At 40.8% G+C, this 19,099-nt stretch overlaps 1 protein-coding gene across 3 annotated transcripts in view; it reads right to left on the bottom strand.

Moving 5' to 3' along the window:
* Positions 1-6,871: 6,871 nt before the first annotated feature.
* Positions 6,872-19,099, bottom strand: part of KBTBD3 (kelch repeat and BTB domain containing 3) — a 25,332-nt gene continuing 13,104 nt past the window's right edge. The window contains exons 2-3 of one of the 3 annotated variants that reach the window (XM_019530252.1): positions 12,735-12,982; positions 6,872-9,504 (exon numbers count right to left, since the gene is read on the bottom strand). In XM_019530252.1, coding sequence (XP_019385797.1) covers positions 7,884-9,504; positions 12,735-12,958 — 1,845 coding nt within the window. In that variant the 5' untranslated portion in view covers positions 12,959-12,982 and the 3' untranslated portion in view covers positions 6,872-7,883. Of the gene's footprint in view, positions 12,283-12,457; positions 12,983-19,099 lie in introns of those variants that run through there. The other 2 variants (XM_019530255.1, XM_019530254.1) reach the window with 2 other exon arrangements.

The raw sequence follows: 19,099 nt of genomic DNA, 5'->3' as shown, positions 1-19,099 counted from the left end.
ACACACACACACACACACACACCCATGTTACATTCTTAAAATACACACACACAAACACACACACAATCCCTATTGCTGATATGGTTAATTTAGCTAACTATACTGGAGGTTCTCTATATTCTGAGATTTACCATGAAAGAATTCATACAATACAGATAAAATGTTCACATTTTATTTCACAAAATGAACATTTCAGCAAAATGCATATCATTGGTAATATTTTTTCTGCATATCAGTGGGGCCCAAAGAGCACCAACAGTATATAAAACTATGGCATATTAATGTTACTGATCTATACTCCTTATCAGATATTGGGAATAATGCAGTGTGAGAAAAATGTTCAAATAGAAACTGTACCAAATTTTCACCTGCTGTAACTCCACTGATTTTAATAAAAATAAATCATGAAGCTCTCAAGATAGCCAAAATTGAAAGCACCTTTGAATGATTTAGGCTACACATCTTTCCTGTGCCAGTCTCCATTTCTGTATAATGCAACAGTATTTATCAGAGCAATTTGTAAAGGTTTCCTCATAGAGTCACACCAGGCATTAATCTGAGTCACTAAAGCAACCCCATCTTGGGCGTGTCCACACACTTATTCTGCAGTTGATTAATTAGCTGAACAATAAACCTCACACATCTACATGCCCCTATTAGGCCAGAGCAAATTAATTAACTCTACAGCAGAATTGTTCTTCTAAATACAAGTACTATCCTGCTGTGGAGTTTTTTCATTCTGCAACAGTGCACATGGAGACGCTGCCTGGACTGACTGGGGCATGAAGGTGCTTCAGTGCAGAGGTTGCCTTCCAGCTAGCCCCTCTGCAGCACGCTGAGCCAGGGGACTGGCAGGCTGACCCCTGGAGCCTCCTGCTCTGACCGGGCTCAATGACACACTAATTGCATGTGTAGACGCACCTCTTGCAAACACAACTAACCTTTAACCTGCTGTTAATTCAGGGGTGGGCATTTATTTTGGGTGGAGGGCCGCTTATTGAGTTTTGGCAAGCCATCAAGGGCAACATGACAGACAGCCAGGGGCAGTTAAATATTAATTTTCTAAATATTTTAGGGGCCCTACAGGCTGTTAAGAATGGCCTGGCGGGCTGCAACTGGCCCATGGGCTGCATTTTGCCCACCCCTGCTTAACTGGTTACTAACATTTATATATAAGTAAAAAATAAATACATGATTAAATAAATACAAACCAAAATACGCTAAGTCTGCAAACATAATGGCTGAATATAAAATATTTTAATATTGACATTTGTGATAACTACCAAAACTTAAAATTGGTTATATGTTACCAAAAAGCCTTAACATTGTGGTAGCATTCTTTCAATTTTAAGATAAGCCAATAAAATAATAACTGGGTATTAAAGAAATCACTTACATGACATCACTTTAATGTATATTATAGTCATCATGCTGCAATTTTTTATTTTTTACATAGTATATGTGAATATTAAACACTTCTTGTTTTGGTAACGTTATACAAGTGTGAAAAGACATTTACATGCAAGTAATTTTTTAAATAAATATCATAGCATACAGCAAAAAGATGTATAATACTTAAATTTACATTTTTTGGACTTTTAAAAAAGAATAATGTGCTTTAGTTTAGAAATCTCAATGTAAATAATTAAAACAAATGCTTTACATTAATTTGTAACTGTTGTAATTGTTTAACAGTTTTGTAAAGCTCTGTAATAGATTTATTTACTAATTATGATTTAATCCTGCAACTAGAACTCATGGAAATAATCCTTACTCATTTCAACAGTTATGTTTATTTCACTGAGATTACTTGCATGATTAAGGATTATTCATAAAAGGAGATGAAAAAGGGTAGGACCTTAACTATATTATGATGCCTGTTTTTTAATGTAACATGCCTAAATTTGGGTCCAGTTCTGTTCTCTCTGAATGCAGACTTGTGCCAATTAATTTTTTCTGCACAACAGAATTGCATAGCAATAAAAAAATTGTCATTGTATATGAACTTCTTTGGAGGCAACAGAAATTACCAAGTACTTTAACTAATATAACTGTATTATCTCTTAATCACTATAGCAGTCCTTACTCAAAAACTTTTGAAATTCATGAAAGACTAGCCAGAGTCAGTTCCTGTATTTTTGTCAGCACCACACTCAGGGTTGTGTGAATTGTCAGACTTATTAGTATCTGCAGCCAGAATTTGTAATATCCATGACTATAATTGTGATGGGTATGGAACTGGATCATATATATTTTATCAGTGCATCCAAAGGTTATGCTGAGGCATGCTTATTATTCCATTTGGGTATTTTTAATCTATGGTCATAGTTTCATAGTTTCTAGGGTCGGAAGGGACCTGAGCAGATCATCTAGTCCGACCCCCTGCCATGGCAGGAAAGAATACTGGGGTCAAATGACCTCAGCAAGATGTTCATCTAACCATTTTAGCTACCACCTAAGGTCACATGCTTTCTGTATCAGAGAAAAAATAAAAGACACTTATTGAATAGGCATAACATTAATTAAAGTGTTTAACTAAAGTGCTGTCCTGAAATGGGTGGCAAAATTTTCTTGTGGTGTAAACTAAATAAATTCAGGTAGATAAATCAAGCAGAGAAACTGATCATCCATTTTTAAATTAGTAAAACTCCATATAATTGCCATATGTCTTTTAATGTATATTTTAGGTATTATTTCCCCTCTTGAATTGAAAATGTAATGAAAGAAATCACTCAATTTCATTCGAAATCTTAGGTAAGCCTTATTGTTTACAAATGTTTCCTTGGATTTAAAGACATTTCTAAGTCATTTTCTAGGAATGAAAAATGTAGCACAGCTTTAAGAAAGCATGCAAGAAACACATTTATTTTTATATGAAGGGTAATTTTTCATTATTAATATTTGAGGAATTACGAGATATAAATTATGATGAGATTTACCTCTCAAGTGTCAGGAAAAAAAAGAACCATTCAGTGTTTAAAAGTAGACATCCAAGTTATGTGAGTATGCTGTACAGATTAGTCTTTATGACTCTTCTATCTCACTCAAAGCTCACTGTGTAGATTGGTAAGTTGTCCATAATGGTCCCAATTAAAAAAAAATATGGATCTATTTCTCTCTGTGTGTCTTGTGTAGTCATGCACACCTCTTATACTGAGAATCGCACATTTCTCTTCTTTTTCTTATTTTACATCAATTCTACACTTACATTATATGTAATGTAGGCAAACACCACAAGGGCACATCCAGACAAGTGTGCACATGTGGTTTGAGGTGCTGCAGACATGTTTGCAGTGCTGCAAACTGCAAACGTTGTATGTGCAGGCATTCACTGTGCTGTGTGGATTTTTTTTAACGGTGGGAGATCCCAGTGTCAAAAAAGTGGGCTGGCATGTGCAATGGCAGCCTGTATCACCCGAAACTGGAGCTTGGCCAGAGAGAGCCATGCTTCAAGTGCCAGCCAGGCTCTGTGTGCTGGATCACCACCACTAGAGTTCTGAGAAGTCCCAAGAACGACAGGTAAGGCTAATGGGGCCAGCCCAGGTGCTGGCCCTAGCCTTTCCTACCCCACCCAGGGCAACTTGTTGTGCGCCAGAGTGCATGTGCACGAGAATTCCCAAGGGACAAGTAGCAGGGGCACAACTATGTGCCCCTGCTATTTGTCATTGGGAAAATACACATGCATCCTCATCTGGATGTGCCCCAAAAGGGTAAAACAATAGAGAATCAGTTCCTATATTTGTGATGAAATGTAACACTGAAGTTGTGACAACGCATGATCAATATAGACTCCATACAAGCCTGGGCATGTGAGTTCAAGAGTCCTGGTTAAAGATGAAAATAAATTATTCTACTATATGATTATCTATATTTTTCTTGCGAGTTCAATTGGATACAATTAGTATTCTTCACTTTTCCTCATTTGTGCTATATAGTTGTTTTAAACTAACAAAAAGTTAGTGTGTTCTAACAATGAGGTACTTGCATTTCAGTGGGAGGACTGTAAAGTACTTTCTGATCAAGCGTAGTTTTTAAAAAATTTGGAGATCATCTGAGAAAGGAGCAATAAAAGGGCAAATATTATCTGGAGTCTTAAACCTATAACAAAATATATGATTTTGAAAAATTGTATCTATACCTTAATACAAACTAGAATTTTTCATTTGAAAAAACAGTTCTTCATATTAACATAATTTTCAGTTATACTTTTATGAAAATTTTCATGGTAAATCTTGACTAGCCTCATAAGATTAGTTGATGCCAATATGCAAAGACAGTCATGGAACTTGGACCTTGTATAGTATTTGAAAAGGAAATACAATACAAAAAGGAAGTGAACTTCAGACATTAATATTGTGCTTGATTTGGGGGAAAATGGACCCAGAGAGGTGACATGAACTGTTCTGTGTGTTTTTTTAAGATTATCCAGATTGTCTTTTCTAGAAAACTCATAGAAGTAGGGTTGGAAGGGACCTTGTAGATCATCAAGTCCAACCCCCTATCCTGGGCAGGAGATAAAACTGGGCTCAAATGACCCCAGCCAGGTAGACGTCAAGCCTCCTCTTAAAGACCCCCACGGTAGGAGCCAGCACCACTTCCCCTGGAAGTTGGTTCCAGATCCTAGCCACCCTAACTGTGTAGTGCCTCTGGATGTCTAGTCTAAACCTACTCTCTAACAACTTGTGGCCGTTATTCCTTGTTACCCGAGGGAGGGGGAAGGGCGCTCGGGGGAACAAGGTCTGTCCCAAACCCTGCTGGTCCCCACTAGTGAGTTTACAGATGGCCACCAGGTCCCCCTCTCAGCCTGCTCTTGTGAAGGCTGAACAGGTTAAGGTCCAGTAGCCTCTCTTCATAGGGTCTGCCCTGCTGTCCCCGGATTATGTGGGTGGCCCTCCTCTGGACCCTCTCAATGCTGTCCTCATCCCTCCTGAAGTGTGACGCCCAGAACTGGATGCAGTACTCCAACTGCAGCCTGACCAGTGTCACATAGAGGGGGAGGATCACCTCTTTGGCCCTGCTTGAGATGCATCTGTGGATGCATGACAAGGTACAGTTAGCCCTACTGACCGTGACCTCCCAGTGTCAGTCCATGTTCATCTTGGAGTCAATAATGACTCCAAGATCCCTTTCTGCCTCCGTGCTCTTGAGAAGGGAGTTTCCCAGCTTATAAGTGTGCTGCTGGTTCCTACTGCCCAAGTGCAGCACTCTGCACTTGTCTGTATTGAAACCCATCCTATTTTCGTTAGCCCACCCCTGTAACCTGTCCAGGTACTGCTGTAATCTGTCCTTCCCTACTAGCATGCCCACCTCACCCCAAATCTTGGTATCATCAGCAAATTTAAACAGGCTGCTTTTCACCCCATTGTCCAAGTCACTAATAAAGAAATTGAACGGTGTGGGCCCAAGGACTGAGCCCTGGGGGACTCCACTGCCCATTTCCCTCCAGGTTGAAAATGACCCGTCTACTACTACCCTCTGAGTACAACCCTTCAACCAATTTGCAATCCATCTGACTGTGTAGGCATCAATGCCACAGTCACTTAGTTTTTTTAATGAGAATGGGGTGGGAGACAGTGTCAAAGGCCTTGCTGAAGTCCAGAAAGACTACATCCACTGCAACACCTGCATCCAATGTTTTTGTGACCTGACTGTAGAAGGCAATCAGGTTGGTCTGACAGGACCTGCCCCTAATGAAACCTTGCTGGTTGCCCTTGAGCATCATCCCTGCTGCTGACCCATCACAGGTGTGCTCCTTGATCATCTTCTCGAAGAGTTTCCCCAGGATTGAAGTAAGGCTAATGGGCCTATAGTGGTCCGGGTCCTCCCTCTTCCCTTTTTTAAAGATGGGGACCACGTTGGCTTTCTTCCAATCATCTGGCACCTGGCCAGAGCACCACAAGTGCTCGTAAAGCTGTGGCAGGGGCCCAGCAATAAGCCCTGCCAATTCCCTCAACACCCTGGGGTGGAGAGCATCTGGACCTGCTGATCTGAACACATCCACCCCTCCAGAAGCTCTCTAACCTTGTCCTCCCCAACCTTAGCCTAATGATGCTTCTCCTGAGTCTGTCTGGACTCTTGGTTGGGGAGTCCTGGTCCCTGCACAAGAAAATGGAGGCAAAGAATTTGTTAAAGAGGTCTGCTTTCTCCTCTGGTGCAACCACCAGATTGCCAAGCATATCCTGCAGGGGCCCCACAGTACCCAGTGCCCTCTTCATTCTCCCTATAAATTTAAAAAAGGACTTTTTATTATCTTTGATCCTTGACGCTAGCCCTAGCTCCATATCTGCCTTAGCTTTTCTAACAGCCCTCCTACAGAACCGAACGGCGGAGGTATACTCCTCTTTGGTGATAGCCCTTCCCTTCCACCAGATGTACACCTTTTTGGCAATCAGACATTCACGAATGCCTTTGGTGAGCCAGGAGAGCTTTTGGGCACTCTTGCCCCCCTTGCTTCTTGTTAGGATTGTCACCCCTTGGGCTCTGAGTATTGTCTCCTTAAGGAATGACCATTCATCTTGGGCACTGAGTTTGCCTACTCTTGAGGACCCCAGCACCTCTCCCAGTAATCTCAACTCATTGAAGTTGGCCCTCTGAAAGTCTAGGGCTACTGCCTTGCTGCAGGCCCCTGTGCACAGCAAGAAAGTTATCTATAACATCTCTGGAATTTTATTTATTTGTTCAATTTACATAGACATAGTATATGCTCTAAACAAATGTGTAGTGTTTTTCCTAGGTAACATGAGTTTACTATTTCAATATATTGTCACTACAGCATACATTACACATAAAAGAAAGTTCAGATCCCAGTACATGCCTGAAGCAGCTGGATGGGGCACTGGAAGATGCATATGCTTAACCAGCACTTTTTTCCTCCATGAAAGACAACTCTACTTTGGAAGTAAAGTGCTAAATTTGCCAAATGAAATGTTTTGCTGAAACGTTACCATTATTATATTAGCCGACCATAGCATTTTCTCAAGCAATATATTTAGAGTAGGAATTATCATGTGATATGTACATCCAAAATGGATTGTTGGGTACAAGGTGAAAGTGCATATTTTGAATGGTTTTAGTTTAGTTAAAATTTTATTTATAATGTAAAAAAATGCAGTGACTTGACTTCAGAAACATGTCCATTTTAATTTATACAGATGGAGGATTTGTTTATTTCTGTTCTCTACTTAGCATTTTATATACAATGTTATATGGACTCTTCCAATTTAGTTCACTGAAGCAGTTTTATTACAAACTTGTGCCTCCCAGTTCACCTTAACAGTGGCTTAGTAAGTAGCATTCTATGCTTGATAGATGGAAGACTTAGGTTAGACTTTCTCTTTGGCCTACCTGTGGCTGGTAGCACTGCTGAGATAACTATCTGTAGAGCTGCAAGAAGTTACTGTGTGAGCCACATATAATACAGCAATCCTTGTAGAAAAGTGTCAGTCTCAAGACATTACCTTACCACAAGGCCAGAATTAAAACAGCAAGTATGGCTACTACCAAGGCACAAGAAGCGAGTGAAACAGGCCACAAGGAAGAGATAAAAAAAATCAAACTGTAGAAATGACTACTGTCTTCAGGTTAATTATTCAGACTGAATGCTTTGTGAAGATCAAGGCTTCTTTGGTATTTACCCTTGCTAAAGTCAGTGCAGCAAGTGAAAATTGAGACAATGCTGTGTCTAGACTCCCTCTACCAGGATTAAAAAAATCTTAATTCATCCCATTAAGATGTTTAGTTATGAACAACAAAATATACATATACACAAGCCTACTGAATACATTTTAAACAGAAGGGTTTAAAATAAATAAAACTTACAGGATTTTTTTAAACACCTTTTAAACAGTTAAAACTTAAGTATGCTATTTTGACCTTGTGAACCTTTAAAATCCTTCAGAGCACTCTGCCAAAAGAGAGAACCATGGGTCCCTGCATTTGTTAAACTGAATTACCTGACAGTAAAACTCAGTTAAGGCTCTTGGCATTGGTGAGACTTCCTCCCACTCAGACCTGTTACTGTGATAGACTTGCACTTCATCTGTAATTTCATCTGGAGCATAGTCACCACCTAGTATGTAAATTTTGTCTTCTATTCCAACTGCTCCTGCGTTAAAGCCAGCACATTCAAAAGATCCTTCCCCTTTCCAAACACAAGTTTCTGGGCAAAAACTGTAAACCTTGTAGGTGGAAAGGTCACATATGTACAATGTGCTGTTCACGGGAACAGCTTTGATTAACGTTGCATGAAAGAACTGTCCAAACTCTGCTACAAGCTCAGACCACTGATCTGTCATAGCATTATACTTAAAGAAACAATCAAGGGATGGATTAAAGGCATCAGTAATTTCTACTTCAGAGCCAAGGACATAAATTATATTTTGACATGCACTTGCTTCTGGATAGTATATGCCTCTTGGTAACTGGCTTACAGATTTCCATTCTTTGGAGAGAGGATTATAAGACTCTACATCCAAAAGACTTCTTGTGTCTTGTGCTCCTTGGGTTTTTCCACCGATTACAAACAACTGATTTAGGGTCATGACAGATGTGTGCATTGTCCTTGTTTTTTTCATAGGTGACACCAAAGAGAATTCATTTTTGACTGGACAGTAACACCAGGTCTGGTCAGTAGCATCATGAAATGGCTCAGCAATATGAAGTCTAATAGTCTTACAGCAGTTCCCTTTGCACCCACCAGTTATAAATATCTTTTCTCCATAACTACATAAACTTGAGCCTGGCAGGTCAATCATGTGTGTATGTGGCAGCTCTTTCCATTTATCAGTTTTGATATTATAGCAAAATGTATGCCTGATTTCTCCATTTTCTTCCGTTTTGTGAACAAATATATATTTTTCTGTTGTTGAAGGACGAGCATCTGGAAACAGTCCACTGGAATTTTGCACACTTTTAATTGCATCATTCATTATTACTAAGCAATTAGCACTCTTAAACAAATGTTCTTCAGAGTGCAAAAAGTCCTGCAGGGTCTTTTCAGATAAATGATGTAATCTTACTTTTTTAATCAACTGAGGCAGATGCCTCTGTCTTGTTTCTAAGTTATGTTTGGTCCACTGAAGGACAGCTTTCAGCACAGTTTCTTCCTCAGGGACATTTAGTTCATCTGCTTCAAGACATTTTTGTAATATCTCAAAATTCATCTCCAAGAAATCAGCTGATCTGAGCAAAAAGGAAAAATGATGCAGTGCAAATTCTAGTGTATGATCAAACAAATGAACAGACCCATAACTTTCTGACAAGGAAAGCAATTGTAAACAATTGACAAGATCAATAGTTTTTACTAGAAAGTCACTGCAAGCTTTGGAAAGGAGTGAAATTTGAAGAAATGACGACAACTGGAAGAGCATTTCCACATTATCATTTGTTATCTCTGTTTTTCCCGTATAGGCATAATCAAGAAAAGCCTTCACTGCCTTAGGTGACAAATTACTTATAGTAACGCTCCCATCATCTCTTTCTTTCATGTTAACTTCAAACATGGCTCTGCAAATAAAATATAGAAGATACACACAAAGATTAGATAACACATCTAAAATCATCTTGCAAAGATGGGGAAGACAAGAAAACATGATACTGAAAAGGAGAAGGAAAAATCAACACAGTTCAGTAAAATATTACAGCAGATGGGCTGACTAGGGCTAAAATATGAAGCACTATGAAGGTAAGGAAAAGAAATCTAATCTGGTGAAGAAAGAGCCAATGGAAAAACAGATGAAGTTAGATGGTTGAAGTGATAGGGAAGGAAAATGATTTTGGCAACGGTGTTTTCAATGGATTTGGGGGACAGAAAATAGACTGGAGCTTTCAAGGCCAGAGAGAAGGAGGCTCTAATGGTACATGAGATGGTACGAATTGGTAGGGTGGAGAGAGAGGAAAGGTTTGTTTTTTTTAATACTCTGTATTTAAATTTGTGTTCTGGGTTAAAAGAAGACGGCTGAGACAAAAATACTTTTCAGGTTAAAAGCCTGACAACTAGGTGGATGATGGTGAAAAGGTACGGACAGGATGTCAGAAAAAACAGATAGGAACATGGGACTTGGTGAAGAGAAACAGAAAGTCATGGGAACAGATAATAATATTAACTAATAGAATGCAGTGGGAGACAGGGAGGGAACATAGGATGGAGCATTACGGGACCCATCCTTACCTGTCATTCTATGATGCATTGTTCCAAATGATTTAATTTTAAAATGTCACCGCCAGAGAGTAGGGTCTACAGCACTGATGTGTTCAGGCTAAAGCATTTCCAAACTAATTCCTTCATTTCCAGGGTACATTTCCACAGTGTATTTAGGAAACTCATGTTGAGTTTCTAGCACAAAAGTAGCCTGTCTTTTTCATGCAGGTTCTTGGTTTCTTGCTGCCTAGTTTATAAAGCAGTAGGGTCTGTCTGACACACTCAGATCCTTAACTTTCTGCTAGGCTCCTGGATTTTTCCTACAAACAATACGCAGGGAGGATTTTGTTTAATCAGAACTTTCCTGAGTTCCAGGTTACTCAGACCATCTGCATATGCCCAGAGTCATATTACAATGAGCCTGTAACTGCTGCGCTGAATCCTCCATCAACAGAAATTTACTGCAATTAAGAGATTACATCTTGAGTGAAAGCAGCGAGGGTCGCAGCACTCTGTGGCACAGCAACAAAATGAACATTAAATTGTAACTAATATCTCCTTCACACTTCTTGTATGTACTTTGCATTCCATTGTGGTATGTTCTTTAATATAGGGGACCAAATTCAGCTGTATGAGAAAGTGCAAATCTATTGGATTACATCTTTTTATGCCACAGTTGATTGTAGATCATTGTGATCTAAAATATTTAATAACATAGATATTCTGTGAAATATACCGTGATATGTTTTGCTTATACCTAGACTACTTGATACGTAATAATACCTCAATAATCCATATTAGCTAATGTAGGGAGCCTAAGAAAAGTGAGGTAGGAAGTAGCTGAAGGAATGAATGAGAAGAAATATTTCTTCTTATACTGTTTCTCTTTTCTTCAGCAATAGTTCTTGAGAAAGTGCTGCCTTTGTGCACAATTCAGAATTCTTCAGGAAAAGAGGAATAAGTTGGTGATGGACTTCCAGCTGCTGAAGGAAAAAATGACCCACATCTTTCAGCTCCTCATCCTATCCTCTCAGTAGGTAGGCAGTGGAAGTGTTTACATATGCATTATTACACAGTAACTTAAGTTATTGCGCAGTAATGATGGCAACTTACGCTGACTTGGGAGTAAATTTGCTACCCGCATGATGCAAATAGCAAATTTACTCCTGAATAGCTACTGTGCAGTAACCCTGTTTGTGCGAATTGACTTGAGAGTAACTTTATTCCCAGGTTGGTGCACACACAGTGTTACTGCACTGTAATGGCTACATCTGTAGACGCTGGTTTAAAAACCACATAACTGTGCAGTAATTTACTGCGCAGTAAATGCACACATAGACACATCTGGTGAGTACGTTACTTGCTTCCTGTTACTCTTGATTGTCAAGGAGGGACGGGGTAGTTTTCATAGGAACTGCTGCAGAAAGAGGTGGGAAGCAGAATTATGGAGGTAACTTTTGTAAAGAACTTCTGCTCCCTGTAGTGTTGCCAGCCAGTTCCTCTTCACTCAGAGGGATTTGGCATAAGAACTGTGTTTTCAGTGAAAGCATCAGGAGAAGCAGCTGGTAGGAAGAACAAGTAGCAAAAGTCTCAATATGTACTCAATGAGCATCTCAGGGCTTCAGTTCATGGCAGGGGCTGGGCTAGGCAATGTTATGTTACTCCGTTTTTACCTTCTTGATAATATTACCTCATTTTCAGTAGTTTTAATTCCTCAGCAAAGAAAAACATGTTTTGTGCTTCAGTGAACAGTATACCTGGAAATATACTTTCAGTGTAGATTTGCAAATTTGTGCCTTACTAGAGCAAAGATTAACAAGATTCTTTGGTAATGAAGATTAGTCATGTTGTAATAGAAAAGACTATATCCTTTATATGGATGAGCAAAAATCATTCATTAACCTTTATAAATCCTGGTACCATAAGGAAAGTTGACCAACCCATTTACTGTCTGGGTGCTGAATTTGACATTTGGACAAATTTGTAAAAAATAAGAAAAAAATAAAAATCAACCTTAGATTTTAAGTTATATTTAAACCAAACATCTCCCTTCTTAACACATCAGAAAAACTGTAAAATGTATTATGAAGTTTATTCTATAATGTTGTGGACTAATTTACTATAATATAAAATATATTCATGATCTGCCTGTTGCCATTCTACAATAACAATGTCTGAGATGTGAGTATTAGGACCTCCAAACCCACATTCCATTTTGTGGACATTTATGTGGATACAGAATACACATAAGCCTGGCTTTTCCACTATGCTTAATAAGTAGTTAGGATAGTATATTTACTTGTTAGATTGTAGGCTGACGTGCACTTCAGATTCACAGCTATTCTACTTTTTCTAATATGCATGTCTAAATTTAGGCCCAGATTAGGAGCCTAATGAAAGTATACATAATTTACATATATGGTTATAATACATACGTATTACATGCATAATTTAACAATCTTTAATATAATGCTCAAAACTAAGAATAAATACAAGTCATGCTGATCTATTTTATAAATATATATGGTTATACTTTCCCTACCAAGAACATAAAAAATATCCATTCCCTTCAAAATCATACTACAAGCAACTTTACCTGAAAAAGTCACTGCATGCTGCCAGCACGCAACGATGACAAGGAATAATTTCATCTTTTACAAGTATTTTAAAGTCAAAAAAAATATTTTGTTCTCTGAACCTTTGCAGTACTTTTAAAATTTGTATCCCATGACCTTCAGCCACTAAGGAGTTTGTTTTCTTTTCAGGAACAGAAATTCCATTGCAAGTTGATCTGTTAATGGTATCCCGTTGATTGTCCATGTTTTCATCAAACTATTCGTAGAACTGAAATGGAGAAATAAGTCACTGATTGTATAATGCTATTTCAAATTTTAATACATAAATAATGCTGTCAAATTTGTTCATTATGTGAGGTTTTTCAGTGTGGTTAATTTGACCCTATTAATTTTAGCCTGTGAAATACAGATACATATAGATCAATAAAATACAGTAAACACAGCTATGATTCTTATATGATTTTTCATTAGTACAGCAAAAGTTCTGTTATCCAGCACCCATAGGGAATGAGGAGTGCCAGATAACTAAATTTGCTGGTTACCTGGTCGGGCCACCGCCCCTCCCACAGCATCCAGTGCGCCAGGCTTTCACTCTAGGCTTTCACTCCCTGGCATCAGTGTGTTGGGGGACAGGGAGAGGGGCCCTGCACAGGTGTCATTGTGCCGGGGGACAGGGAGGGAGGCCGTGCGCAGTCTGCTTTGGCCCGGGCTGTGGCAAAGTGGGATTTGGCAAAACTGGAAGTGGGACTTCCGGTTTCATTTTTGCCACGTCAACCATCATGCCAGTTAATAAAGTGCTGGATAACACGGCTTTTACTGTATTTCGTTTAAAAGACTGTACTGTCTCTTTACTATGGCATACGTGGGGAGACAGTGCGTGAACTAGACTGTCCATCTTTACACTCACATAGATGGCTACATTTGCTATGTTTGTCCTTGGTAACTGCAAGGGAGATGAGCAGCTATAATGGAACCATTAGTCTGCTTTTGCTTATTTAGAAGAATGGAGTAGGCATAATGTTGAACTCCCATTGCCAGGAGCTAGGACAAATCAGGCAGTAGGAAAAAAGTTACTTCCTGATCATGAAGAAAAAGAAAAGGAATTTTAACTTTTCATCAACTGCCATTATTAAAATAAAATACACACATGCTATATCTTATAGGCCTTGTAGCAGGCCAGTAGGGGGTGCTCTTCCACTGAACCACCCACCTCACTGCGCCTGACCACCTACCAAGCTCTGAGTGCCTCCCTGGGGGCACCTCATGTCTGGCCAAGCCCCTTCCTGGAGCACACCCACAAGCCCAGGGGTAGCGCTGCCACCACTTACAAGTCTCAGTCTGTTAGTGGCTCTGTGCTTCGTGAGGTACACAGGTTTTATGGATCTGAAAGGGGTACTCGACTCACTACAAGAACTTGAGGTGCTTCCCTTAGTCTGAAGCACAAACAGTCAGCCAGACTAAGGCGACCCCCAGGCATAATCTAGACACTCTCCCAATAAGTCTCCCACACTGGGTATAGAGGAGAACTTTATTAACTAGAAGGAGTAGGTTTGGAATAGGGTACAGGGTAGAGCAGTATAGAGAAATACCTAAGAGCAAAAGGGGTGGCTGGGGAGCCTTTGATCATGCATCTGAGTTACTGGAAGCTATATATCTACGTGGATTAATTTAATAGATTTCATAGACATTAGGGGCTGGAAGGGACCTCATGAGATTGGGTCTAGCCCACTGCCATAGGCAGGAAGTCAGCTGGGATCAAGTGACCCCAGCAAGAAATAAATCCAGCTGCTTTTTAAGAAGTCCAGAGTAGGTGCTTGCATCACTTCTGAGGGGAGTTTGTTCCAGACCCTGGACACATGCACAGTAAAGAACTTTTTTCTTATTTCTAGTCTAAATCGGCCATCCTGGAGTTTATGGCTGTTAGACCTTGTTATCTCTTGGGGAGGTCTGGTGAACAGGTGTTCTCCCAGGTCCTGATGTACCCCTCTTATGAAGTTGTAGGCTGCTACCAGGTCCCCCCTGAGCCTTCTCTTCTCCAGACTGAAGAGTCCCAAGTCCCTCAGCCTCTCCTCATACGGCCTTCCTTCCAGGCCTTGGATCATATGAGTGGCTCTCCTCTGGACTCTCTCAATCTTCTCCACATCTCCTGAAGTAGGGGGTGTGAACAACCAGAGGATACCATGAGCACAGGTCCAGCTAGAATAACACCTCTACACTACAGCGGGAGCTCCCAGTCCACTCCAGATCTGCTTTACCACCTCATCCAGCGAGGAGGATTGGTGGGAATCAGCGGCTGCGTCAATATCTGGGGCTGAGCAGGGAACTGGGGAGGAGAGGCGAGTAAGCATGAAAGACGACAGGCAGGTAGGACGGTTGCCATACCCAGCCCAAGACAGAAGTCCCTGGGAATGGGGCAAAAGACTGATCTGGGTCTTGTAGGCTCGGAGGAGTCCTCATTTAAAGGAAAAGAAGAGTGAGAGAGCGAGAGAGAGAGAGAGAGAAAAGGGACACTCTCTCTTGGCTTGTTTTTGTGTGCTGATTAACCATCGCGGGCAGCCAATTAAGCCGTGCACAGTGGCAATTAGAGGGGGAAGGAAAAAAAACCAAAAAACCATTTGCCTGTGGCACCGACATTCAAGCACCTGGGAGAAGGCAAGCAAAGCAGAAGGGGTTGTCTTGACCCTGACAACTGGGAAGGGGACTCGGCATGGTCAATACATTTTCTTTTTTGTTTGGCTTTTTTGTTCCGTCTTTTGCTGGCACAGAACTCAGCAGCGTGAACCAGCAGTCAGTCGTTGTTGGAGCGGGGAAGCCATCACCCCTCCCTTTTCATTTACATCCTCAAAACATCAAAGTCATGGCAGGAGAGAATAGAGAAAGAGAGACAGAGCCACCCCAAGCAGACTGACAGAGGGTCACGACATGCGGGAGAGGACCAGTGAATGCCAATCAGGTGCAAAGGCATGCCCCCCGTATCCAGTGACTGCTTGACAAGCTGCTGCATTGGCTGGGAATATCAATGACGGCTGAGAGGAAACCAAAAGAATGGAAGTTCCTGTGGTGGCGGTGACAGCTGGTGTGGATCCTGTCCAGCAGATGCTACACTTGGTGGGACAAGTCCTCCAGCAACAGCAGCAGCAATTGGCACAATAGTTGGTTTTGGAGTAAAGCTAGATCGAGCAACAAGCTTGGCACCAGAGTGATGCGGTCAAATTGAGAATACCAAAAGATGTTGATACATGGTATTCCTGGAAAGTTTCAAGCTGGCCGCCTTGGTGGCCAAGCTGAAGAAGTCCCGATGAGCTGGGCAGTTGCGGGTCTTGTTAATAGGGAAGGCCCAAGTAGCCTATCGATCCATGATGGGACTACGAGAAAGTCAAGAAGGAAATCTTATACCAAAGATTTGCAAAAAAAATGTGGCCTGGGTAAGGCAGAAACTAAGTGTCTGGGTTTTATGGTAAGGACTTAGTTAGGTTTTATGCTTCAGCACTAGTGAGGCCACATCTGGAGTACTATGTCCAGTTTTGGGTCCCTCACTACAGTGGGGGTTACAGTGGACAATCTGGAAAGAATCCAGTGGAGAGCAATGAAAATAGCTACAGAGCTTGGGCACATGACATATGAGGAGAGGCTGAGGAAACTGGTTTTATTTAGTCTGGAGAAGAGAAGACTGAGGAGGAGATTTAATAGCAGCCTTCAACTACCTGAAGGGTGGTTTCAGAGAAGATGGAGCTAGACTGTTCTCAGTGGTGGCAGATGACAGAACAAGGGGCAACGGTCTCAAGTTGCAGCAAAGGAAGTTCAGGTTAGAACTTAGGAAAAACTGTGTCACTAGGAGGGTAGTAAAGCACTGGAACAGGTTACCCAGAGAGGTTGTGGACTCTCCATCCTTGGCAGTTTTTAAGGCCCAGTTAGACAAAGCCTTGATTGGGATAATCTAGTTAGGGATGGCCCTGCTCTTAGCAGGCGATTGGACTAGATCAGTGTTTGTCACCCATTTTTGTACCAGGACCCATTTGTAAACATCAACAGCCTGTCCCGACGCAGTGCACTGCACTCCCGAGCCAGTGTGTGGGGCAGGGGGTGGTTGTGTGTGGCAGGGGGGGTGTCAGGGATATGGAGGGGCCTCAAGCAGCCCCTTGCAGGTTTCCCATGTTTTTTCCTTTAAAAGGAGAATCCATTTTTAAAAATGTGTCCGCAACCCTTTCATATATTCTTGCAACCCATTTTGAGTCACAACCCACATGTTGAGAAACACTGGACTAAATGATCTCCTGAGGTCCCTTTGAACCCTACTTTTGTATGATTCTTTTATTCTATAGGCTTGATTCTGACAAACTTTACTGAGAGAGGTAATTCTAGCTTTTACAAAAGTAAGCCAGAATTATACTTCTTAATTGTGCTAGCACATCTTAATTGTGCTGAGGACTGAAGGAAGTCCCCAGAAGTTTGCATAATTTAAAATGCTAAGTTTTAGGCGAGGAATAATAGTATACTGCTTAGCTAGGAGATACACAGGCATTTCAGTCTGAATACAGGGTCAGAAAATGCAGGGATGCACGTTTTCAATAATTTCCTCCTATTTATATTCTCACGGACATCCTGTCTCGCTTTTAGCTTCTTTCATTCCTTGAAGTCTCAGAAAAGCAGAGACTCCCTGTGCCTGCAGAAGGGTGATTTCACCTGAAAGCTTACAAGAAATTTTTCCAATGACTCAGTTGGCGTAATGAAAAGATATCACAACTACCTAATAAACCTTGCTTGCCTATGTCCTTAGACCAACATGACTACAACCAAAAACCCAGCAAGGAATGAACCTGTCATACTGCAAGCACTTCACCGCCTGGTCATCCCTGGCTGGGACATGCAGGCTGCAGTCACTGCAAAGCCGGGCCAGAACTGGGATAAAGGCCTCCCTGGTCAGGGACTGTGCCTAGGCACAGCTTGCACAGGTACAGGCAGAGGAAAGGCTGGTAGTACCAAGGGTTTTCCAGCTATCCTGTTGATTTTCCTGCTAGCTTCTTCTTCCTCTTCTGCAGCTATATCCTGGAAAAAAATCCCTCTTCCTCCTTCACCTGCTTCGATTCAGCAACTTTACAGAGAAAGAAAATGGCTGGGAAAACTCTCCACTCAAACTCCCCCATTTGCTAGCCCTGTGTCACTGTGATTGGTTGTTGTTTCTCCTATTACATCCATACATAATCTAAATTTCTAAAGCAGACCCTCAGCTACTGTTTTCTTTCCACAAAATATAGGATCTAATGCGGAGTACCATTTGAACCAGCAATAAAGAACACAGAGAAGAAAGGAGCTCTAAAATAACTTAAATTAGTCCCTCATTACCAGAAACAACCACATCGTGTAATTCCTTTCATAAACTAATCCAATTTCATCTTAAAAATGGTTATTTTTATTTCTATCACCGCTTCAACTGGAAGGCTGCTCCATAACTTCACTGTTCAGTGGTCAAAAATGGAACTTTTGGATTCTGAACTACTGAATTTCATCCTCTCTCTGTTACTCCAATCTTCAAATCACTCAATTCTTTCTGTAGCAAATGATACCTCCTAAAAACTTTGAGCTACCAACACATTTCATCAGTATTTTCTTACTAATTTTTGCCAGGGCCTTTAATGAAAATATTAAATAATATTAGTCACATGATTGATCCTTGAGGAACTCCACTAACAATCTCCCTCCAATTAAATATTTGTCTTTCAACAATATCCACTGTCAGCTGCTCTGTGGCCAATTCCTTAATTAACTAACAATTCTTCCACAGATTCCCATTTTATACAACTTGATTAGTAATCTCACAAGCATAAGGGAAGGGAATATATGCTCAAACCAGCAGAATCATATTTGAAAAAAGGTAAAACAAATTGATTATCTGCATTTAACTATGTCCAATAAGCAAATTGGAAGGAAAATGGAATTCATATATGGTCTTAGAGACAATGAATAATCAATCATTTAAACTTCAAAAGGATTCCTTTCTGATATGAAACTTCCAGTTAGGGTGAAAAAATAAATTCCCGTGCAATTCATGCCAAAGTTTATTTCTCCCAGGCGAAGCGTTTACACATGCACTCATGACCACAGCATGTTAAACTAGGGCACATATGGGCACATGTGTAGACAGTAGCACTTTGAATCAAAAAGCCTGAGCCTGAGCCTCAAGAAAGGGAGGAGAGTGGATCTGGCTAACTACAGGCCCATCAGCATGACTTCTATCCTGGGGAAGATCTTAGAAAAGTTTATTAAGGAGGCCATCCTTGATGGACTGGCCCAGACTAACATCCTAAGGTATAGCCAGCATGGGTTTGTTGCGGGTAGGTCTTGTTTGACCAATCTCATTTCCTTCTATGACCAGGTGACCTATCAC

This window comes from Crocodylus porosus, unplaced genomic scaffold (assembly GCF_001723895.1).
Source record: "Crocodylus porosus isolate Cpor-Errol unplaced genomic scaffold, CroPor_comp1, whole genome shotgun sequence".
In the NCBI taxonomy this organism is placed as follows: Eukaryota; Metazoa; Chordata; order Crocodylia; family Crocodylidae; genus Crocodylus; species Crocodylus porosus.
Note: the sequence above shows the minus strand (reverse complement) of the source record. Positions and strands in the feature narration are given on the sequence as shown.